This window comes from Peromyscus leucopus, chromosome 1 (genome assembly GCF_004664715.2).
Source record: "Peromyscus leucopus breed LL Stock chromosome 1, UCI_PerLeu_2.1, whole genome shotgun sequence".
NCBI lineage: Eukaryota > Metazoa > Chordata > Mammalia > Rodentia > Cricetidae > Peromyscus > Peromyscus leucopus.
This window is the reverse complement of record NC_051063.1, coordinates 18078312-18103873: the sequence shown is the minus strand read 5'-3', so window position 1 is coordinate 18103873 and position 25562 is coordinate 18078312. Positions and strand designations below refer to the sequence as shown.

General features: G+C 45.0%; 1 protein-coding gene across 1 annotated transcript in view; it reads left to right on the top strand.

Moving 5' to 3' along the window:
- Nucleotides 1-23671, top strand: part of Pip5k1b (phosphatidylinositol-4-phosphate 5-kinase type 1 beta) — a 276485-nt gene extending 252814 nt beyond the window's left edge. Inside the window, exons 14-15 of the mRNA XM_028894086.2 lie at nucleotides 6023-6140; nucleotides 22917-23671. Of these exons, the coding sequence (XP_028749919.1) occupies nucleotides 6023-6140; nucleotides 22917-22919 (121 nt within the window). The 3' untranslated portion in view covers nucleotides 22920-23671. The remainder of the gene's footprint in view (nucleotides 1-6022; nucleotides 6141-22916) is intronic.
- The last annotated feature ends 1891 nt before the right edge of the window (nucleotides 23672-25562 follow it).

Here is a 25562-nt window from a genome sequence, read left to right as displayed (position 1 = left end):
TAGCCCAAAACCCAGTGTGTAATCAGGCTAGCCTTGAGCTCATGGCAGTTCTCCTGCCTCAGCGTCCTGAGTGCTGGAATTGCAGATGTGAGCCAATTGAAGTATAATTTACATTATGAGATGCTGAGATCTTGTAAATTGCTCAGTGAACTGGGACAAACGCATTCATGTTCACAGGTAGCCATCAAAGACCGTGGTGGGGAGTTTTTTCCTTCTCCTCAGGAAGTTCCCTTCCGCCTCTCCCTCCAAGGTCACAAAACTAGCACTGCAGTCTGTCTGTCTGTCTGTCTGTCTGTCTGCTCTGGGGGAGTTGGTCATTTTCACTTGCACATCTCTTCTATGATCTATGTCAATTAACGTTTCTCTGTCATGAGATAAGGCTGTCAGGGGCGGGCTTCTTTAGTTTTTGCTCTTGTTTTAACATCTGCATACCCATCTTGAGGTGGGTAGATAGGCCAGTGGTAGAATGCTTACCTCTCCTGCCTGAAACCCTGGACTCAATTCCTGATATTTTCAAAACCAGAAAATAGTTATCCCCGCTCCTTTTGACAAAGCCAAAAAATGAAGTTGTCTCTCAGGACAATTTGTCACCTGTCTGTTTTTCTCTTGCTCTTCCTTATTAACTAACTGAAACATTATTGCCGAGACTCAGACTCTCTTAGAAAGGGGGAACTGATTCTCACGGAGGCTGGATGGATTGAGACTGAATATATTTATTGTTGCTCCAGAGTCAGGCCTGGGTTTAATTCCAGGTGACCTGTGTTTAAACAAGGTAGAGTTCCAGCTGAAAAGTACAAAATACATAGCAAGAGGCTCGGCCTTAACAGGGTCATCTTATTATGTGCAACATGATCATAAACGTGTAAATAACTACCTGCTTTACATGGGCATGTGCGTACACGTGTGTCTTTGCTGGGCTGGGCAGGGCTGCTAGAAAGACGTGTGTGTGTGTGTGTGTGTGTGTGTGTGTGTGAGAGAGAGAGAGAGAGAGAGAGAGAGAGAGAGAGAGAGAGAGAGAGAGAGAGAGAGAGAAGTTCCCTGCAAGTCCCTCCCTCCAGCTACCCTCCACACTCTGTGCTGGCTCCTCTCAGAGGGCAGCAGGCCCTAGGTAGCTTCTGAGGCTTGCTCTCTGAGCAGCAGGCCCTTCCTGTTTCATTCTCTGTCTGTCCGTCAGTTCCATGGCCCGGCTTTGGGCTGTGTCTGCAGCAGGCTCTATGCCTGTAAACAGGGAGGTTAAGCCAAGCTCTACAGTCACAGGCAGCCATCAATCAGTACTTGAGATTGCCCGCTGCTCTGCACTCCGGCTGGAAACAGGCAGTCTCCAGGCCTAAAAATAGCAGAGGTGGAGCTGAGGAAGAACAGCAGCCACGCTCCTGACGACAGAGCAGAAAAGACAGGCACTCTCTGAGAAGCCCTGCTCCCAGAGGCAGAAGTGGCTAAGAGTGTGGACAGCTGGCAGTATGGATGCTACCCGTGGTCAAAGCCTGCCACGTTTCTGGGTCTTTTGGATAACCCCGTGGGCATTCCTCCTCACTCAGCCAAAGAGCTCAGCATGCAGGGATTCTGTCATGCAGGGACATGAGCCCGCTGCACAGGGACATCTCCCAGGCTGTAAATGAAGTCTGGTGCCAGTTCCTGAGAAAAGCAACAGCCTCTCCCCTCCTCCATCAGAGTGGAGCTGGAGGTGGCATGCTGACCTTTGCTTCCCACCTGGGCATTGTGGGAACAAAAGCAGCGTGCGGCTTCAAGACCAAATGAGGTTTGGCAGCCACCAAGTGAGTCCCAGCTGTATTTGTGGTTTTTCCCTGCAAGGAGAGCTCTCTAACCACAGTGTTATTGGTTACTGTTCCAGTAGCAAAGCTTTGAATACCAAAACAGGAATCCTTTCCAAGCACTTGTGATAAATCCATCCATGCAAAGAGACCTCATCAAAGGGCAAGGAGGCACAGCCCCAGAACGGGAAGGAGGGCGCTGCTCTCCTCTGTTCATAAGGAAAAGCCTTCCCTCGGGTTGGCCTTTCTCTCAGCTGCACAGGGGGACTTGGTCCCTCCGTGAAGCTGTGAGGTGGGCTGCCCAGGTTCCTCTGCGGATGGGGAGCCAGGGTTCTGTGCCCAGGTGATGACTTTCCCTGAATCGTGGCAGGTCATCACAGAAGCAGGGTTTTGGCTCCGCCTCTGCCCTTCCTTTAGACACCCTTGGTTTGTTTTGTCTTGTTTTTCTCCCTAGCACACTCAGCTTTAAAAGACAAAACCTTTATAACGTGGAGCATCCTAAAATGTGGCATGAATTTAAGCAAAAGTGAGAAAGAAGGCAGCCAGAGGCTCCACTGAGCCGTGTAACCTTGATGCCAGGAACATTTTTCTTGGCATGGTCCAGCAATCGTGACATTGAGCCCAGAGACAAAAATATAACGCTAGCTCACCATTGGCCCAGCATTAACCAGTATTTAGACAACCTCAATACTATAAACTCTGTGTGTTGATTTTCTAATTTTGGAGGCAACTAGAAAATTCTAGTTATCATTATAAGATAAAATATAAGTATTAGTCACCATTATGAAATGGATGCAAATTTATTTTTTATGTGTCCAATATAAAGTGAGAGAAGGAAGATAAAGAGAGAGAGAAGGCAGAGATGAAGTAATGTGGAATGCTAACAGATTTATGATGTGTGGATGATGGAATTAAAACAGCTAAATATGGGCTGGAGAGATGACTTAGAGGCTAAGAGCACTGACTGCTCTTCCAGAAGACCAGGGTTCAATTCCCAGCACCCTCATGGCAGGTCACAACTGTCTAACTCCAGGTCCAGGGGACCTGACCTCCATGGCAAAATACCAATGCCTATTAAATTTTTAAAAAAAATAAAAACCTGTAAATATAATTTAGTTACAAAATAAAATATACATAGCAGGTGTTGGAAGGAAACTCGGCATTAGAGAGTATGCATCCTCCCTAGAGAATCAATGGATGCCTTGGTTGGGTGCCTTTTATTCCAAGGTTCATCCAAAGATATGAAGAGGGCTGGAAAGATTGCTCAGGGGTTAAGAGCACTTGTTGCTCTTACAGATTCCCAGCAACCCGGTGGCGACTCACAACTGTCTCTAACTCCAGTTCTAGGGAATCTGATGCCCTCTTTTTGGCCTCTGAGGGCACCAGGCATGGATGAACTTGTAAACAAAGCACTCATACACATAAAATAGAAATAAATCTAAAAAGGTCTCACCAGAAAAGCTAAAAAGAGAAATGCTGATGGGAACTCGTTGGAAGAGGCAGGATTCAGGCTAGAGCTGTGGCCTCACACCCTAACTTACCTACGCCACGTCATGTGTTATGCGATTTCTTTTTTAATCGAGGCAGTGAGAAGATGGCTTCTGAAAGACAAAAACTGTGGCTGGGTCCATCTGTTCCCTGAACACACATGTGCCTGTGAGAGTGAGCTATAAAAACACTCATTAGGTCAGCAAACAGAAATCAGTGTTCCAGACTTTAATTAGTGATGACAGTTTCCACGGTCCAGCCCAGCTAATGCTCTGTGTGAAGCCAAGCTGATGTCACTGGGCAGACGACCGCCCTCATGACACCAAAGCACCATGAAGTCCTCCGCCCAAAGGACCGTGGTGAGATGAGTTCCCCTGCAGCACACTCATCTGTGAGAAGGTTACGACTTATCAGGAGCAGAGTGGCGGGGGTACTGGGGAGCCCCCTAGGCTTCCAAGAGACAAAAGCAGAACCACATAGATGCGGTTTCCTGAGCAGCTCATTGCACATTAGAGGTACCCGGCCCTCAGAAGGTCTAGATGGAGGGAGTGATGGCAGAACTCGATGATACAGAACCCAGGCAGGTTGCCAGGCTCCTAAACCCAGTCACGTAACATCGCTTCTAAAATAGATCTTCCCTCGTTGTTAGTCCAAGAAATGGTGGGTGCTCTGACCCTGCTACTAGATTCTGAAAGCCTTTTCCCAAGAGAGACACCCTCACTTGTAAGTGACTCCTAAAATGGAACCTAGGAAACCCACAGGCTGAGAAACAATAAATTGATTACAAATAGATGGGTGCCTGGGAAATCAACAGTGCAGTTAAAAAAAAAAACAAAACAAAAAGAAACAGGGCAATTCCCAGTGGACATTCACTTACTCATAGCATTTGCATGAAATCCTTTGGGGGTGTATCCTTTTTCTGTGCAGGGCATCTTTAAGGGATAAGACAATTTGCTCTAGGCTGAGGATACATTGACTTAGGTTGGGGTTCATTCTTGCGTTATCTCTTTATGCTTTTTTGTTATTATCATTTTTTATTAAGAAAATTTTTTTATTTATTTTACATACCAATTCCCTCCTCCTGCCCCTCCAGCCTTCCCCTCTCGACTGGTCACCCCCCATTCCCTCCTATAAGAAGGTAAAGCCTCCTATAGGGAGGTACATTTAGTAGAGGCAGGTCCAAGCCCCTCCCCCCACCTCAAGGCTGTGCGTGGTGTCCCATCATAGGTAGTGGGCTCCCAAAAGCCTCCTTATTCTTTACACTTTATAATTACATTCTAGTATTTTTAAGCGGCAGATGACAAACACTTACACATTAATACAGGTTACCCAGGAAGCCCACAAATGGAATTTCTTCCACCTGTATGGCCAGACACAGTCCCAACACCAATATCATCTTCCTGCCTTGTTGCTTCCAATGTTCTGTCCTTGAAAACCGTGGGAAACTCCTGCTGGGTGAAAGCATCGCTTTTATTTCGGATACAGAGGGATAATTGTACATCCCTGGCTGATACCCAATTTAAATACTGTCAAAACAGACCAGTTCAGCCAAGCAGTAAAGCCCATGCCTTTAATCCCAGCACTCAGGAGGCAGAGGCAAGCAGATCTCTATGAGTTTGAGGACAGCCTGGTCTACATAGTGAGTTCCAGGACAGTTGGACTACTTGGAGAGACCCTGTCTCCAAAAGAAAAAAAAAAAAAGGCAGCTCCTTCATCAATGAATACTGGTTATAATACCAGGACAAAAACAATGCCAGCTATCTGTGGTGTTGGGGCTTTTATTGTGTCCCTGGTGGTCCTCGTAGGGGATGTTCATAGAGTACCTAATAGCACTTCGTGTTGTTAGTCCAGGTGTGGTCCTGGGACCAGCCCAGCTTGAGCATCACCTGGGGCTTGGTCAGAAATGTAATTCATGGACTCGACACTAAACCCTCTGATTCAAAAGTGTCAGTGGAAGGGTCCTAGAAGTTGCACTGTGACCAGCCCTCCAGAGACTTTGATATACACTGAAATCTGAGAACCACTGAAGTATTGGACTTTTCAGACCCCAAAACAAGAAGAAAAGAAAAAAGAGGAAAAAAGAATGGAGGGAGGAAGAGGGAGGGAAGCAGAAGCATTTCTTGTAAATTAGCAATGTATGGATCCATTTTGTAAACCAGCATTGTTTGGATCCATTTTGTAAATCAGCAGTGTATGGATCCACTTTGTAAACTAGCAATGTATGGATCCATTTTGTAAACTAGCAATGTATGGATCCACTTTGTAAACCAGCAATGTTTGGATCCATTTTGTAAACTAGCAGTGTATGGATCCATTTGTAAACCAGCAATGCATGGATCCACTTTGTAAACTAGCAATGTATGGATAAATAAGAGGAACACAGCAGTCAAAAATGAAAACCAACCACGCAAAATTAGTGATGCAGGGGATGTCCAGCTTCACAGAACTCTTAGTCACAAGATGGGACCCACAAATCACCTCCTGCAAACACTGTGAACTGTCACATATATAAGGGGGTGGGGAGAAAAGATGTTATTAACAAAATTTTATTTAAAGTAAAAAAAATGCTTATTACTAGAGTACATTTTTTTTTAATTTAAAACTAAATGGCCACATTTTCAGGGTGACTTACAAAAAAAAAAAAAAAAAAAAAGATTTTTAACCCAAAATTCACCGCCACGGCCTTTTTAGCCATAGCTTGGGACACATCCTTGGATGTGTTCTGCAGGCCACCAACTCACTATTCATCTCTGTTTTTCCAGCAAAGGGTTACCTTCCAGCTCAACCTTCACCTTGGAAGAGGGAACCATCTACCTGACTGCTGAGCCAAACACCCTGGAAATGCAGGACGACAACGCCTCTGTGCTGGACGTCTATTTAGTAAGTGACTTTCTTCTGTTCTTCTCACATAGCTCCTTGGGGATTTTAGAGCAATGATTGCCTCCTATCACTTCTACAGATGACAAGTCTTCCCCATCTTACGTTTGTTAGAACTTTGGCAAGAATTGGTAGGTTAATTGTTGTTTCAACTTCGGCACAGTGGCTATGACGCCCTAATCTACTGCTATTTCAGCCAGCAATTGCAACTCCACAGTTACCAGCCTGTTTCTCTAGCAACAGCCTGGCTGCTCAGGCCTCAGCCTGGCAGGAATTCTGTTCCTGCAGGCACAGGCTCTGTTGCTGCCACTAAAGGTAGCTTTAGCTAAATCTCTATCATTCCATGTATAAATAAGACCTGAGATTCAAAGGCTGGGGTGAAAACCCGCTAGCTCAGACAAGCAGAGTAGCAAAAAGCTATCCTTCTCTCCTTCTTGGTGTCTCCAAAAGACCCATGCTTCCACTCTGCCAAACAAGAAAAACCTGCACCACTCCAAATCCCTCCCACCTACTTCCTGTGTCTCTCTATCTCTCCTGGATGCCCTCTGATGCTCTATGATTACTTTCTGTCAATTAATTGCTAACTCAGCCTCCTAACCCAAGGTTAATTTTATTTAATCTATGCAAATGCAAACACGGGGTTCACAGTGTGATAGAATATTCCCCAACAGTCAATACTCAGCAAATATAACCAGAGGACAGATCTCATGAAGTGAAGGCAAAGCAGGATGTCTTGAATTCATTCCAACATAGTAAGCTTGGCCTTTGACTCAAGTGGTGCCCTCATATTTGAATCTTCTTTATTTTGGCATTGCCTCTGTGATAAAGCAGTAGGCTGGATGGCACAGAAACAGGACTTGGGAAGAACTCAAATTTGGAACTGAAAAGTTGTCTAGCTGACACCATTCAGAGTTGTCACCAACTGGCTGTGTGATGGGTCTGACTTCTTTGACTGTGCATCCTTATCTGACAGAGAACAGAAATAATGCCTGCCCTGATTATCTCACAAGGCTGCCTTGAAAAAACACAAGTGGGGGGTGGGGCTGGGGGCATCCTCCATTAGTGCTTGTCAGACTGTCTGTTCCACCTTTGTTGACTGTTAGATGGTGCAAGAAAAATACCTTGGCAGGCTGGAAGCAGTGTTTGCCCTGCAAATCACATCCCACCCACATCCTCCACATTCTGTACACATGCCCAACGTCACATGCAGCAGGGAGGGTGTTGAGTGAAATGGCGGATGTCATTTGGAATGTTGTGTTTTTAGGTTTAAACTCAAAAGGCCCTGCGTTCTGTAGTTGGGCCTCCTCTGCTCACACGGCCCTCCTCCCATGCCTTTTGTGTTCCAGCCACACACCACCTCAGCGTTCTTCCCACACACCAAGCACTGTCTCCGGGTCTTTGCTTTGCTGTTCTTATCTGTGTCTCTCTCCGTCAGCGCTGCCAAACATGACAATATCAGCTATTACCATCCTTAGGGCGCCGTTCCACTTCTATCCTTACCATGAACACCTCAGTCAGCTTACACATGGACGTCTTTGCCGTATCCTGCTTCCAAACTCAACCATAACTCTGGAAAAATAGGCAGGCCCCAGTGACAGCCTCATAGCATTTTGTATTTGGTGTGTCTTTTCTATGGCCATGGAATTATTAGGTTTTGAATGTCATTTAAGAAAGAATCTGTTTCCGTCCTTTTGCGCTTGAGTTATTCTAGAGGGGATGGGCATAGTCGCAAAGCAAGGGGATTAAAGGTCGCATAGGCGTTTGCCGCGCCTGACGTGTCGCCTAAGGAGAGACGTCTCAAGGTATACAGCACTCAGTGCAATAAGAGCCACAAATGGAGCCTGGCCCTCGGAAACTCAGCAGTGCTATTGGAGGCTAGTGCTTGTCTGTGGGCCATCGATGCACGTCTGTACAGAAGTGCTGGAATTAGGTGATAAGGTCGGACTCGTGTAGACTGACCCAACAACACGGAGCATGTTGGATTGAGTGGTCCTGGTTATTGTACGCTTTAATAGGGCTAGGAGGCCTACAGTATACGCAGTCTCAATATCCTGTTCTCTGACAGGACGCCAATACAAATTCGCCTAGTGAGGAACCTTTATAGAGTTTTAAACCTAAAAAACACAAACATTCCTAAGAGCTGAGCAACTCCCCAGAAATCACACTTGAGTTTCACTCGGGAGCCAGGACTCTACTGCTCTCTTCAGAATTTTACAGAAGAATTTTAATTTCTTGACTTACGGGATAATGAAGATGCCATGATAGCTAAGTAATACTTGTATAAATTATACACACACTCGCCTTGATTTTTACAAAGAGATTACAGAGAATCGCACAACAGTGATATCGTACCTGAAATCGAGTTCATTATGGCAGTCATTTTACACTGGGTTCTGACAGAAAAAATACCCTATGCAAGTTGCTGAGTGGAGCTTAAGTAGAAGCTAGTAGTGGGATGGCTCGATGTTTATTTTTGTAAGATTTCTATTGGACGCAGGATTCTCTTTTGATTGAGTAATTCTTGCTTTCCAGCCCGTGCTGTAGCTGTAAGTTCTCTTCAGATATATTTACGCTCTAAGTGCACTAGCTAGTATCCTCAGAGCCTATGCTTCAAAACATACACAATACCCTCCGTTTGCGTCGACCTCACGGCTCAAGCTCATTTCCAGGTCCCTGGGTAGTATCACAAACAGTATATGGCACCCTGCACCTAACGGGAACTGGGGGTAGCTTATTCTTCCTCAGAGTTATGAGTCTGTCCCTGGCCTCCACTAGTTATCCCAACTCTACTGGTAAGGTTAATTTTAATTTTGTTGGCTGCTAGAAGGAATAGATGGGACATGCATAAGGCAGCATTGATAGAGTGCCGAGGTTGGCGCAAGCATGGGTTGACACCGGGACTTATTTGGCTCTCCTACTGAGGCATGACTAGCTCTTTTCTACGGTTCTTGATAGATGGGGCCTTCTTGCACCATGTTTTAGACCGAAAAACAGATGAGTTGTAAATGAAAGAGAGCTGGGCACAGCCGGAGTCAGTCCTGCCTCTGTTGTCTAACAGGGGATCCCCACTGAAGCTAACAACGTGCATGTGATCGACCCTCCCCTCTCTCAGCGAACCTTAGTTCTGAGTGTGTTCACTAACATCTTAGTTGAGAGAAATGTGGTGTGCATGAAGCTCTTAGACTAGAATGTTAACTGTCTCTTCTCCCAGAACCTAATAAGGTATTCATATACTGAATTCTACACAAGTGTTGCGTCCCTACCACGGAGAGTGCTCTTGTCCATGAGAAGCTTCCTTAGCAGGTTGTTCGTGCCACATTCACACTCTTCGGCAGTGGGGCCCTCAAATCCTTTCCCTACCGGCCTAAGTTTCTTACACGTGAACTTTTCAAGAGGGAATAGGACCATGCCTAAAAGACCAATTTTAGAGCGCAGACTCATTTCTAAACCATGTAGTTTGGGGATATGTTTTTTCTTGCTGAGGTAGGAGGTTGCTTATTCATTACATTTTGTATAGTTCTGAAATGCTGTCACCTACAAGCTTTACCAGATATGACGTTGGCTGGACATAATTGGCAACGTTCTCTCTAGGTGGTTATTTCATCCTCGTGTCTCTATTCATTATGGAAGCATTGTGACTCAACCCGAAATTGAACCATTCCGAGTCTGTCTGCTTGTGGCATCCAGTTCTCTCTCTTCGCGTGTGTAATTGTTTGTATGCTGCGTTCTGAATCAGAGGTTCTCAAAATGCTTGGAGACTTCCCATTCATTTGACCAATTATCATCTTGTGAGTGCTCGAAAAGCCCCATCTTTAATCTGATATATGTCTCTTGAGGCGTTCTGTGATGGACCATTACTTTGTTTGCGGTGCATGTGGCTCCGTGAAAGTATAGATGTCTTCGGTAGAGGATTTCCCTGTTAAGATGAAGTATTCGAGCTTAATATAGTAGTGACTTTCTTAAGGTGCACTTTGTGTTTAACTGATCCACTAAGGATTTATATTCATGTGAAACGTGCAGATTTAAACCACATTGATTTGTACACATCAGATAACATGAAATTTCCTTATAGGATCCACCCAAACTTGTGCCTGTGGGCTAAGGCAGCCTTGTGACTGTTCTCTGTAATTTGAACGGAAATTTAAAAGGATGGTTGACCTTGAAGAGAGCTAACAGTTTCATCTCCATATTCAGGTGTTTAATTCAAGTACCACCAAGCTGTATCCATCTCCACAAATAGCTTTCCGGAGGAGGTCCCTATTCAAACATTCTCGGGGCAATCCCAGTGCAGACCGTATTGGACGCCTCCACCGTCCCCAGAGGAGAAACACCAGGAAATGACTGCTTTATCGGGTGGTTTCGGATGTGACGGAGGAGTATTCATAATAGTAGTCAAGGGGGAGGATGGCTATGTGTTAAGATTGGCCTTTTATTCTTCAGTGCAACTTCTTTGTGAGTTGTTTTCTCTCGGTGATCTAGGAGGTTGGGATGAGGATGAGATTCGCAGATTAGGGTAGTGGGAAAAGAATCTTTACTAAGCAGAGCCCTGAGTAGCACGCTGGCATGAATGGGAAAGCGTTACTTCTGCCGTCTTCCTAATGGAGGACGGTCCGCAGTATTTGTAGTGGCTCAGAGATGCTTGATTTTGGGTCTCAGTATACCTACAAGCCTACTGGCTCTGCGTGACGCAGTTAATGCCAATTTGATGGCGCTGAAAGACGCGGAACACCATTAATAGTCTCGTGTCAACGTCTGGAGATATTGGATGTAGTGGAGAGAAGCCGTGGACCTTTAATTGTGGCAATGACTGGTTAAGAACTGTGACACGTCTGTAGGCATGTGAGAGGGTGAGGAAGGACCAGCACACTTTTCAGACCTGATTAGCAGAGGATGAAAGAGGATGTCGTCCTTGCCCAGCAGCCCCTTCTAAGTTCGGTAGGTTTAGCTCACGGCTACGAGCCCTGAGTTATACCCTATTGCCCTCAACCACTTTTCACGTGTAGCAGCCTCAAGAACACCCAGGCGGCTGGTCTGCTTCCTTTTAACCTAGCACGAAAGCGCAAGTGTCTGCAATAATGGGTCATGCTTTGAAGTGTTGGAGAGAGAATTAGCTGGGTGAGTATAGGAAAGTGAAAACAGTTAAAGCCCTTTTTTTTTTTGAGGCCCTAGGGCCCTCGGATAAATATTAGGTGCGATTAGCGAGCAGTGACAGTTAAAGGGCCGCCTGTGGATGGCTTGTCATGAGAATATAGTCCGAGTCTGTTGTGTCTCTGGGGGAGTTTGAAGGTAATCATACGAGATTAACTCTACGCCCTGATTTCTTAGAGGCAAGCAAGGGTGTATGCGCCATAAGAGATCGTAAGGAATAATGCAGACTATTGAATTAGACAGCTCCGCACACTTTGCTAGATAAGTGTGGGTACAGAGGAAAGCACGGAGGAACCAATAGGTACATGACATGCATCACTCTAATAAAACACTCACCAACTAAAGGGCTCGAGACCCGGTAGGGTTGCTTAAGAAGAAAGAAAGAAATGTAACAACATGCAGCTACTGAATATTTATGACGTTGGCAAAAGACCGAGCCCCACAGAGGCGTTTCCGTTCGACTCGCACGCTCTGCATTTTCTCAGGAGGTAGTGTTCTCTTTAGGCTGTCTTGCGAGAGACTGGAATCACTCGCACCCACAAAGCGCTAACGAGATGAGGCTCAGCGGTTTCTTTGTGGTCTCCTAATGCCGTTTAATCATTCCGTTAGACAGTTAAGGTCCAGTGATAGGCCGGCTGCGCCGGGGGAAAGGGGTGGTTGTAATGCGAAACAGTGACACGATCTCTTAACAACTTGCGCTCTCCGGAGTAGGAAAAAGCATGGGAGAGTGACATTCCGAGCAAACCGAGGTTAGGATGTCGCTTTCATCGGGTTTGTGGGCCCCAGCTGGGGTTCTATGAGTGAAACGGCATATGAAACTGGCAAAAGGAAATAGTATGGGTCCACCACAACACACGTTCATGGGCCCTTAAAAAAGGAAAGTGGTCTCGTTGGAGGAGGGCTGGCGGAAAATTATGAAATTAGCTGTTTTTTAACCAAGAATCTTTTTTGTTATATTTTTTGCTCTTTGTCACTTTTGTTTTGGTTGAGGCTGATGTTGCAACGATTTCGGGAAAGAAGGGTGTAACATAGTTGTGTCTCCCTTAAATGACTTGGTCTTCTCTATAGATTTAATCAATATATTGCTGTTAACTATTAAATGTCTATATTAAGAGACCCATTGAATTTAGTTTTAGTCTTGACGCATGGGGTTTGAAGACTTATTCAATATGGCAGACATGTTTGGGAGGTGCACACACTTTTAGAATTCTAGTGCCTCAGAAGGCCCCATAGGTGGTGCAAAGTATGTCATGTGTTGAGCATCTCCAGGGACGTCAGTCCTAGCGTCTAATGAGCATTAGTTTTCCAGTTAGCACAGGAAAAGCTTGTTTCGTCATGTAGGACTGGCTTCTCCAGAACTTAGTAAGTAGTTTAGGAACGAAAGACTTGTGCCTAGCATGTTTGTGCTTAAGCACTAGCACTCACTCAGGTGACATGCTGTTGTTCTGGAGAAGTAGGATGATGTTGAGTGTTTTCCCTTATTTCGTGTTGTTCTAAAGTTTGGTTGAGGAGGGACGTGCTGTGTGCTTGGATTAGGCTTGTTTCACTCTTTGGCAATCACAAGGACCCTTTATATTTTGCTTATTTTTTCATTGTTGAAACTACCGCATCAGGGCCCTTAGCTGGTTTCACTAATGGACTCTGATACACCTGGTCGGTCATATAAAAATTAAGATTTGGGACTGGAGTTACTAGCCGGAAACAATGAGCATGTTCTCTGCGCAGTTCTCACACATTAGTGGCTAATAGCTTTCCACGCTCGAACCAATTGTTGGGTTAGGTGTCGTTTTTGGCCGCAGGAGGATCCTCATAATCTGTAAACTCTCAAAGCCTGGCGTTTGCGCAGTGAAGAGCTGGACTCTCCTTACAACTGCCTGATCTTACCAAAATTGGATCTTCCAATACTCAATTGCGGTTAAATCTAAGAAATGGCTCCATACATTGCTAATTTGCTCTTTCACCGCTCCACAGAGGACTAGAGTGGCCCTATGCTATTCGGTGTGGCTTCTTCCTCTCCTCCCTTGCCTCATTTTTCTCTTCCTTTTTTCTCCTTCCTGTTTCCTTTTTCTCTTTCTCTTTTGTTTGTTGCCTCTGCTGGGGTCTCCTCCGAACTGGGCCCTCCTAAACCTGTATCCTTTCCTTTTTTAGGTCTCTTCCTGTCCGCTGTCTTTCGTTAGCCTATCCGGAGAGAAGTTCTGCCAGTGCTTAGGTTAGCTTGAGTCGCAAAGTTACTATGGAGAGTATACTGGCTGGACAACTCTTGAGATATCGAAATGTATGAGAGGTAGAGGCACCGCATGCCTGTACTGGAATGTAAACTGTGATGTCCTTACCAGCGCCTCAGAAACCTGTTGGTCAGAATACAAATGTCCGAAATATAGACTCAGCTTATGGATATGTGTGAGCCTTTCCTGTCATACCCTTGGGCCTGGGTGAACTCTAACGTAACGTGTCAGAATGTGGATTTTCTGCCTGAGTCTCCGAGGTTGTATAGTATGAGGAGACTGCTATAGAGGCACCATCCTATAATTGAAAAATAGGCGCCGCTGGGGAGGGACGAAGGTCTCAGCGACTTCAAGAGCTCGGAAGTTGTTTGCGCTGTGGGTTGTCCCCGCCTGGAGGTGCCCTCGACCAGCCCGCTTGTGCAGAACTCTCACACCAGAATGATGAGGGCTACTTATAATCAATATTGGCATGGCCATTGCCGCAACTATTGGCATCAATTTTTCTTGCTAGCTAGCTCTATGAATAACTAACTCAGCCCATTTCTGTATCCGAGCCGCGCGTCAGGACACAAGCTCAGAGGCACTTCTACGTAATCACATAAGTCCGCATCGGCCATGGCCTATGGCTTCAATTCTTGCTAGCTGGCATCTGATAAGTAACTCAGGCCGATTTTCTGTTCTTATTCTAGTGTTCGCCACATGTCTCCGTTGTGCTTTTGCTGTCGTGTCCAGTTACATGCGTGCGCCCCTAGATGTGGTGTCGGTATTTGGATTGTCTCTCCGCCTCTGCCGTGTCTTCCTCGTCTGTTCTCTCTTGGTATTCTAGGTCTTGGTTCTCTTACAGCTGTGCCTTGTCCATACGACGCCAAAAAGCTTATTGTATCCAGACTCGCAGTCAGAGCTTACAACCATGACAGAGAACTGATAGTTCCGCACAGTCACTTTCTTATTATTGAGCAGCGGCTGCGTTTTCGGTATAATTGACGAGCGGTTTAATTCAGTACCCAATCGTACTTGTCTATCAGACTCCAGTTCTTAGGGTGATCGTCGGTCCTTCTTCTGCACTGAGTACATGCGTGTCCATTGACCTAGATAGTACCATGACAGGCACAACGTGAGCAGGTTATGACCCATCTAACATATATAGTTAAATTATGACCATTACACATTGGCTGACTCTAGATGTTTAGTTATCGACCACCAAGCGAAGCGCAGTTCCACGAGGGCGACGCGCGTGAGCTGGCCTTCTCCATCCTTGTAGTACTCACTGATATAGTTCAGTCTCCACCTGCTGTGACAGGAATCATACCACAAGATTGGTTGCGGGGTTAAATTTGCGACACAAGGGGCTGTGCATCGGGTGCTGAGAGGTCGGGAGCGAGGTTTACTCGCAAAGAGATTTCTCTGACAGTAGCCTTATGTCTCCCATTGTGTAACAGTGCCGGTGTGCTACGCCGAGGGAGTAAACTGATAACTTGTGCTGTAGCCTGTTTGTCAAATCTGCCGCTTTGGCTGAAGTTATTCACCACAGATAGTTATTGCTTACATTGATTTATATTTTTCTGAATATATTGTGGAAGATTCAGGAGTGGTTCTTTGGGTCAACCATTGTCTTGTCGCGGAAGCTTATCTTGTTTGAGAGGGCCAGGCCGGCAGCCTTCGATTAACTTGCGGAGAAACGACTCCCAAACCCGCACTTCCACTCGCCTGAGAGAGGTGCTAGGGTATTGTGGGAAGAAGGGGTCTTTGTCGACGACCCATGCACCATGCCCCATGAACACTTGAAAATTTCTCGCTTTAGGCACCTTCTTCTTCACTCTAACCTTGGGCATAGAAAAAGCCGCGTGCCCGTCTTAATAGGCCCTCAGGACATGGCAGTGGCAGTACTTCCCAGGGCCACCCAGAGATTCTCTCCGGTATGTAACCGGTGTGTCTTGCGGCGTCTGCTAGTGACTGGGAGTCTTATCGGTCACTCTGAAAGCCGGTGTGACCGTTAAGCTAGCCTGTAACAGTAGTGGGAAAGAGGCCTGGAGAGATTGCGGGTCAGTTTCAAATGGTCAGCTAATTAAGAACAAGTGAAAAAATTGATAAAATACCAAGGCATTACCACTCAGATCGCTACTACACATTATCATGACCACACAGCACCTCTCCTGCTGTCTCTCCTCTTATACACTTCTTGGCATAGGGCAAGAGAGGGTATGGGTTATGATTTATTTCCATAGTTATTTTCTGGACATTCACCAGATAGCGCATAAAAAACAAAAAGAAAGGTTAATCGTTCAAGTAGGTAGAATCAACACCAATCGCACTTAGAACGTGACAAATAATAAAAAACGTTTCAATGGTCCTCAGGCTGTTGAAATGAAGGTGGCCATGATTTTTCAGAACAATTATTACTTTCCCCTTTACTGAAGAGGGTGGACCCTCTGCAAGCATTGGTGTTTAGGATGGGAAAGGCTCCCATGCTATCCACGAACGAGCACGCCCTTACTATATCGCGGGGATGGTTCCTCATGTACGAGTGCTCTCATTATGGCGCACTCGGGCATGTCATTTCTCACAGGTGACACTGTGTCTAAAGTGTATGGTGCTGTGGTCGCAGTTCTTAAGGACCTCCTTAATGCCTATTTTGCTATGAATATCTAAACGACACTCCGTATTTCTGGATTTCTCTGGAATTTCGCCAGACACAGGCCAAACCCTATCGCAATGTTAGTTTGTAAACAAGTCCAACATGAAACTCCATTAGTTTCTTCGAGCCATTGAGATGTGGTTTTTTCCCGTAAGGCCGTCTCTCCTTCTATCTTCAGAGGAAGACTCCCTACCTTACAGTCGAGGGTGTCCTCTCTATGGAAAGAGGCTTTGCTGCTCTACCCTACTAGGTAATAATAAGTAGCAGTGGGCAGTCACGAGTCACTCCACCTATTGGCGGGTAGGGACTGGATGCACCTAACGAAAGAGGAACTGTATTGTATACTAGAAAGCACAATGTCTGGATTGTAGTGTGAGTATTCTGTTGGCTGGCGGTGCAATGGTGGTATCTATTAGGACCGTGCTCCTGCCACTGTGCGTATGCTGGGTATTTTCCTCGGTATCACCTAAGGCACTTAGTCTGTTGCATGCTCCAGCTCGGAAGGCTCACACAAGAGTCTTTCAGCCCTCGCACAAAATTTCAAAGACCTAAGACCCTTGGTTCCTTAGGAAAGCAGGCCGGGAGCAGCCTGCCAGACCTTAATCACGGTCAGGAAATCGCTGGATGGGATAACTGAGTTTGAGAACTACGCCCAACAGAGAGGACAGCGTCTCAGATGCGTCCCTCTATGGCTCAGAAAACCAGTAACAGGAGGATAACCCGTTTCTTCTTCATATGCCTAGGTGTTCTCGCATAGGCTTCTCATGTTGGCGGCTCCTCGTATGGGTTGTCTTTGAGAACATAAGTGGCGAGGCCCTTGGCCAATCTCTTGAGAGATTCCCAACACAGGTAAACATGCTGGCCTATCTCCAGCTGGCTGTCACGACTTATGATCCAAAGTATTGTCATTTGCATTCATGCCATTACTCACAAAACAGCAAGCAGGCTGAAGGCTTTCCTTGCTTAGGCTGCTCCTCTGATGGATGAGTGTGGGTCTCTTACCAGGCTGCTTGAATCAAGACACAACGAGTTACCTCATCTCGCGCCAGGGTACGAGAAACGGGTCCCTGCAGAGAAATTCTATCCAAGGAAGTATTGGTGTGTGAGGCTTATAGGGTCGATCAGGTCGGTATGGCTGCGGGTCCTTGCGCAGAGCCCCTCTTGCGGCTCTTGCCCCACAGTGAACTACAGGTCCTTCGGGCGCTTTACTAAACAATGAAAAGCACACTGTCATGAGAGGGCTTATATTAAGAGGGTTGGACCCGTTGGCTGATCATGAACAATTTATACTTGTTGCTCCATGAACTCAGACTGTCTTTACTCAAGACCAGCTCTTAATACACGGTGTGAACTTTCAACCTGCGATGAGGACATTTTGCCGACTTAAATTGAAAGTTGCTTGAGTATTTAATTGGAGTCATCACATAGTTTGCTTCTCTTTCACGCCGTGCTTTACACCGTGGCACTCACCATCGATACGATGTGTTTTTCGCTGGCATCAAGGATATGGAACGTGCCTGGCATCCTAGTCCAGCCTAAGTCTGTCCGTTGTCATTCTGTTCCTCCTTCGTCTCTCAGGCTCCCATGTGGGACTTTCCCTTACGCCTGCCTCTAATAGCTGCTCGTGTGCCATTGAATTGTGACAAAAGAGACAGGGTTATTTTACACAACTGGGACAGGATATAGTTCACAGTGCACAGAAAGACAAGGATGCATAAATCCTTGATGCCCTCCATCATCTCCCCGCCCTTTGGAGACAAATTAATGAAGCAGCAATCTGTGATAAAATATTGCTGCTGAACTAACAGTTTTGAAACGAGAGACTTCGGTCTCAGTCTGTCTTCTGAGATGGGGAGGTGACGGCAGCTTCTCTGCCATCTGCCTGCTGCAGGAACGGGGGTCGTCGTGGAGATGGAGGTCGGTGGGGGTCTGACAAGCCGCAAGGTTCAGCCTTCTACCAGATTAGACCCAAAGGGATGTCTTCATCCGGAGTGGGCAAATCCTTCAAGGACGGCACAGTTCCCGCCTTCTGCACCACTGCTTCCCAGATGAAGTCTGCAGTCCCTGGTCCTTGGAAAAGAACAACTGAGCTTCTGGCTATGAGTCCGAATATTTACTCAAGTCTCAAGGGAGGAGATTTGGGCTCAGACCCTTCTAAATTTTTGTGCTCATCAGTTTTTCTATCACTATGACGAAATACTTGAAATAAATCATTTAAAAGAAGAAATGTGGGGCCAGCAAGATGACTTAGCAGGTAAAGGCACTAGCTGCCATGCCTTATCACTAATTTTCATCCCCTCATCCTACATGGAGGATGGAGAAAACCAATCCCAAGTTGTCTTCTGACCTCCACATGTGTGCAATGGCATGCGTGCCTTGCACACACACTCACAAAGTCAATGATTTTTTAAAGGGAAACGGGCTTATTTGGGGGGTTGTTTTTAGCCCATAGCTGCTCGACTCTGTTGCATTCAGTCCGTGTGAGGCAAGACACCATGAAAATGCATGTAGCAGGGGAAAACCACTCACCTCAAGGCTCAGGGTCCCCAGGTCCTTCTCCAGGGCACACCCCCATGACTTTATCAACTCAGAAACACAGCTCTTACCTCAAAGAGGATAAAAGAGAGTTTACTCTAGAGTCAAATATGAGAGAACATGGCCCAAGAAAACCCCAAATTCCATGTTCCAACATGAAAGCTGTTTCCTGAAGTTTCTAATAGTAACAGGAGAAAGAATGTTATAAATCAAGACACTTTTACAATACATTGGGGTAACATCAGAGAGGTGGGTCACAGCAAAGCAGAGAAGCCTCTCTATCTGCATCTGATGCTGTCTGTCGACGTTCTTAGCTTTGAGGTTTGGTGGGAGCTAGTGGCCTGCTAATACATCCCAACAGGTTTTTATCTGGTAAGATGCAGGATGTTAGTTTCAACACGGAGTTATATGAGGGATGGCTATTTAGACTGAAGAGATTCCTAAGTGAGTTGTAAAAAGGCTCTGGACTTGCATCCTTCCAGCCTCTTCCTAGTCTCTGCAATTCTAATCAGTTTTTGCAGGTACAGCTTCTCTCATTTACAGCTTCCTCCCACTAGACCTAAGGGTTGCACTGCTACCCAACAGAACCACCAGCTGGAGCACGTAGGAGGCAGAGACAGGCAGATCTCTGTGAGCCGGAGAGTAGCCTGGTCTACATTGTGAGACTCTGCCTCAAAAAGAAAAAATATATCCAAACCATAACAGGGCCCTTCCAGCTTTCACGTTCTGCACATGTGAGATTCCATTCCATCGCCCTGCTGTGTCCTGATTTCTACAGCACTAATACATGTATATATTATGCCTAGAAAAATGGTGAGCCTTTGGGTTCCTGCTACTATTAAGACCCAACACAAAGAGAAACTCCGACTATACTTTATCTCCAGGTGATTACGCCTCTGTGAAATAACATCCAGTGAAGGAGGCATTCAAGTAAAACAAAATAAAATGTACCGAGCATAAATTTTTAACATAATTCCTTTATTGATTCTTTGGGAATTTTACGTCATGCACCCCAATTCTGCTCATCTCCCAGTGCCCCCATATCTGTCCTTCATCCTTGCAGCATCGCCCCAAAAAGAAGATTTTTTAAAAAATTTTAAACCAAACCAAAACAAACGAAAAAAACAAAAACAAAAAACAAAACAACTCTCTTCACCCCTTCGTCTCTCCTGCCTCTCCAACACCTCTTCATTGGTCTTAGTGGCATTGGGAGCCTTGGTGTATCACATGGTTCACCCTTTTGTCCAGTCAGCCTTACTTGCAAATGTTAATTTCAATGAGTTGTTGGTCTGGTGCAAGGCCTCTAGTTTCTAATGCAACTGCTCTTGAATATCCAGAGGTTACCCCGAGTCATGGAGATTCTTTTTATCCTATATTTGTATCCCCCCCCCCCCCCCCGCAAAATGATGACAAACTCACCAAATGACCCAAAACCACCCACCCCACCTCTTGGGAATGTGGGCATTGTGTTCTCAAAACTGCTTCCTGTTGTCTGGGGGCAATGGTATCTTTAGTAGGCCTTGAGAAAGTTGAGCTAATGGTCAAGTCTTGGGAAACTAGTTGTAACATTTTGTCCAGTCTTAGAACTGTTCCCGTGCAGAGGGATCAGTATATACATCACCTGTCTTGTAGTTTTTCTTGGTTTTTTTTTTTCTTTATGTCTATAGCCAAGATTTTCAGGAGGTCTCCCCTGATCAAATCTGATCTCTATTAACCTTGAAGGAATCCACAGCCTTTCATTTCCTTTAGAAACAAAAGCAAAACCTCTCCCCCAACACAATACATTTTCTGAATTCCATTTTAAATTTAAGACATCCCTAAAGCATCTAGGCTGGTTTAATTCATCAGTCCCTTTTATAATCCACTGTCTCTCAGCAGCTGTCATTCACTCATCAAGACCCTGTCTAACTGAGGCTCATAAGAGGGAGAAATGACCAGGAGGTGGTGGCACATACCCTTAATCCCAGCACTTGGGAGGCAAAGACAGGCGGATCTCTGTGAGTTCAAGGCCAGCCTGGTCTACAAATCGAGTTCCAGGACAGGCAGAGCTGTTATATAGAGAAACCCTGTCTCAAAAGAAGAAAGGAAGGAAGGAAGGAAGGAAGGAAGGAAGGAAGGAAGGAAGGAAGGAAGGAAGGAAGGAAGGAAGGAAGGAAGGAAGGAGAGAAGAGAAAAGAAAAGAGAGGGAGAAATGAACTATAAAGCCAAACAGTGAGGGCTAGAGACAGAGCTCAGTGTTACAGCACTTGCTTAGCATGCTTGAGGCCTTGGGTTTAATTCCAAGAAAAAGAAAAAGAAGTAAGTTTATAAAATTAAAACTCACAATAGAGACAGATTATGTGATGAATATTGATTATTTATTGCCAAATGAGATTTCCCTTGGCCTACTTTTTTTCCAAAAAAAAAAAAGTTACATTTCAAACTCTTTATTTCAAGTTGGGTTTGTGTTTTGTTTTGTTTGTCTCTTTTGAAGGTATTGGGTAGTACCATATCTGTGACCCCAGATCTAACCTCTCCAATTTGGGAGCACTGCATTGATGTTGATTTCTTTGTCTGCTTTGATTCTAAGACTCACACTCAGGGCCTCACAAATGTTAAGTACATACTTTTATCACAAAGCTACATCCCCAGCCCCAATTTTATTTCTTTATATATAAACATGTATCATATGTTGCTTCTACAATCACTGTGAGCTTGCAAAATGAAATAATGCAAGAGCCTAGAGGAAGGAAAATGTCACTTCCAAGTCTAAAAGCGAAGGTATAGGGAAGTAGCTTAAACAAAATAGTTCCTGCAGCGAGTGTGTAACAATGACAGATTAGTGTATGTGTGCGCGTGCGTGCGTGTGTGCGTGTGTGTGTGTGTGTGTGTGTGTGTGTGTGTGTGTGTGTGTGTGATGTCTGACATTTTATTTCACACACACAAAGAAGAGTTTATCTCCACCGGTTGTGATGGTGCACACCCTTAGTCCAAACTTCTTGACGGACTGAGGCAGAAGGATCACGTGAGCCTGGGCTTTCACTGCCAACCTGGTAACACAGTAAAACCCTCATCCCTAAAAAGGAAGGAGCGAGGAAGTTCAAGGGGAGAAGAAAAGTCAACCCTTCACAACTGCTCTGTGAGAAGGGTTAGTTATTCCTCTTCTCCCATTCAAGTACTAACGAGGCCAGACTCTGCTTAGCTTCCAAGATCAGACAGTCTCCGGTGGATTCAGGGTGGTGTGGCCCTTGATTGTTATTCCTGTTCTAGAGATGAAACAGGATATAAAGGCTGGGAAACATAGACAATGCTGTATGGCTTAGGTAATTCGAAAGTAGATTTGACCCAATATATATGTCTATATGGACTGAAACGGTATTCCCCACATACACCATGATACATCTAGCACAGACTGGCATGGCTGTCTCTGCTTCCTCTTACTTATTTTGTTTCATTGTTTGCTTCACTTTGCTTTCAGTCAGCGTTTTATGTAGCTCAGGCTGGCCTCAAATTCACTGTGTAGCTGAGGATGACCTGGAATACTGGATTGCCACTTCCCATCTCTACATTCCAAGTGCTGGGATTGCAGGATTACAATCATTTCTACCTTGCCTGGCTCTGCTTTTTTTTTTTTTTTTTTTTTTTTTTTTTTGGTTTTTCAAGACAGGGTTTCTCTGTGTAGCTTTGCGCCTTTCCTGGAACTCACTTGGTAGCCCAGGCTGGCATCGAACTCACAGAGATCCGCCTGCTCTGCCTCCCAGTGCTGGGATTAAAGGCGTGCGCCACCACCGCCCGGCCTTGGCTCTAATTTTAGTTAGCATTTTAGGTTAGACATCTGATGGCTTGTTTCATTACTGGCCATGAGGATGTTGTTCGGAAAGGAGCATAGCATTTATGAGTACAGGGCTACGTTCAAATTGTGCTGTTTGGCTTCAGGTCTCACATACCACACACTCCCTGAGCCCTGTGCTCTGAGAAGGCAGAGTGGGTCTTAACATCACTTCATTCAAAGTCCCCAACATCAGTGCTGTGATGTAACTTGGGCTTGATCTTGATGAACCTTGGGTAAGTAACATCTCAACGGGCCCCAAAGAAGCATATGACATTCTAAGAAAATCCCAAACCTAATGCATGCTTTTCCAGGTACAAGTCAGTGGGAGAAATAACAACTTAAGGACCACTTGTAGGCAGGAGTTACAAACTGATGCTAAAAGTGAGTCTCACATCTGTTCTTTTTTTCTCCTATTTTTCCCCCAGTAATGAAAGTGGTAACCACCTAAGCACATGGATGGGGCCTCAACACAGCTATGGGAGAGAACTTTCCCCACTGCAGAATTCGCAGAGGTACTGGGCTGAGCCCCAGCACACACAGTAAGAATCCACTGGACCTTGAAGCTCGTGAGATGTCGGGGGTGCCTTGGTCCATGGCTGATCAGCAGGTGGATGTGAAACCCCCACGCTGTTCTGTGGCTGCTGTTGCTTGCTGACTGTGAAGAGCTGCATGAACTGTACTTAAGCTGCTTTTCTATACCATTGCCAATCACCTCTCTGGATTGGGAAGTGCTATTTTCCTATAGGCTCTTGCATTGTTCCATTTTGCATGCATATGGTGATCACACATAAGCAACACATGGAATCTGCTTCTATATTTTTTAAAAATCTATCCATGCAAAAATGATAATTAAGATATAAATCCTCTCTCTTTGTTTAAAAAAATTCTAATCATAGCCCATGTCATCAAAAGGTTCTATCTGTCCCCTTTAAAGATCAGTATAATAGGTCTGCCTTTACTTTATAGAAAGATAGCTTCTATAAAGATTTTTTTCACTGTTTACTAGTGAAATGAGAAAAGCAAAGCTATTTATAAAAGGCCTTATGTCGTGTATATACATTGTCTTTGAAATATTTGTGATTTAGTTTATTGCTTGTAAAAGAGAAATTATATAATTTATTTAGTAAATACTACTGTAAACTATAGTTTTATTGAAAGAAATAAAATATTTTGTTCTCAACTGTGGTCATACATTGATTCCAATGACTTACAGTCTGTGTGTGTGTGTGTGTGTGTGTGTGTGTGTGTGTGTGTGTGTGTGTCTGTGTGTGTGTGCACGCGTGCGGGCACTGTGGGATTTGAGTGATCAAATCTAGAGTTTGTATCTACTAGGCAAGGGCCCTACCACTAAACTATAACCTCAGCCCACATTTATTGATTGATTAATAGAATAAAAAAGTAAATCTTTTTAAAAGAAATAACCCCAGTGTGGTGGTATGAATCAGAGTGTCCCCCATAGGCTCATATATTTAAATGCTTAGAGACTACCACTATTTGAAAGGATTAGGAGGTGTGGCCTTGTTGGAAGAAGTGTGTCACTGGGGGTAAGATTTGAGATTTCAAAAGCCCAAGCCAGGCCCAGTGGTCTCTCTCTTCCTGCTGCCTGCAAATCTGGATGTAGAACTCTCAGCTACTTCTCCAGCACCATGTCTAATGCCTCTGAAACTGTAAGCTAGCCCCAACTGAATGCCTTCCTTTATAAGAGTTGCCTTAGTCATGGAGTCTCTTCACAGTAATAGAACACTGACTAAGACACTTGGCATAGATTTTCTGGAATCCTAAGTAAACTGAAGCTCATGACAGGTAGAAATAAAATAATAAAATTCCTAATTCTGAGACAAGATCTACCTAATGGTAGATTCTGCTCAACTAATCCAATGGACATACACAAATATGCTGGTGTATTGGTCAATGTGTTGTGCTATAGTAACCAACAACCCCAAAATTGCAATAGATTTAATCCGGACAGTTTTATTTTTCACTCATACATGTGGGCCAGATACAGCTCAGCTCTGAGGGTTGCCTTCATCTTGGAACCTGGAGCAGCCCTGAGGCATGACAATGGAAGGAGAACAATGGAAGCATGTAGCATCTCTACTTGCATGAAGTGCTTTTCCATTCATGTTCTTTTGGCTAAAGAAAGTGACAGTGATGTCCTAAGCCAAGGGGTTGGAAGGATGCTACTTCCCACATGGAAATGAAGCCAGCAGAGGGGACAGCGAATACTGTAAACAAGGAATTTACACCATCTGGTAACCAGGGCTACAGAAAGATGTTCCTGATGAGATGCTCAAAATAAAATACTTAATGTTAAAGCAGGCTGTTGCTTGTAAATAAACACAGTACAAAATTTCATAAATATAGTCTGTAACCAGCTTATGCTTATTTGCACACTCACACTTTCTCAGCATAAGTAGAAATTGTACCAGCAAAGTTGATGCTGGGAATCCACCTTGGGTTAGATCTGCTCTAGGTTCATATGTTTTGTGCTGCTGAAGCAGAGTAGCCCAGGCTAGGTAATTATAAAGAACAGAAACTTGCTTATGGTTCTAGAGGTTGAGAAGTCTGAAACAAGACACCCATAAGACCCAGCCCAAGGCAGAAAGGCAAGAAGAAAGCCTAGTCCCCAAGTCCTTTTCATAGAAGCATTGATCTAGGCATGAGGATGGGGCATTGTGACCTAAACATGTCCAGAGGCTCCAGCTCCCAAAATGCTTACACTGGGGTTTGAGTTAACACTGTATGGAGTTCTGTGTTGGAATTCAAACCACAGCTGTTGGTGGTTGTTTCAGTCTTTTGGGAGGTTGGGGTGCCACCCAGCTCCCACATAAAGCACTCATGTAGACTTATTATTTCTTATAAATGCCCGACTTTAGCTTGGCTTGTTTCTAGCCAGCTTTTCTTAAATTATCCCATCTACCTTTTGCCTCTGGGCTTTTTCCTTTTCTTACTTCTGTAATCTTACTTTCACTCTTACTCTGTGACTAGCTGTGTAGCTGGGTGGCTGGCCCCTTCTTTTCTAGCTCCTTGATCTCCCCTCCTCCCAGATTTTTCCTTTTCTTTATTCTCTC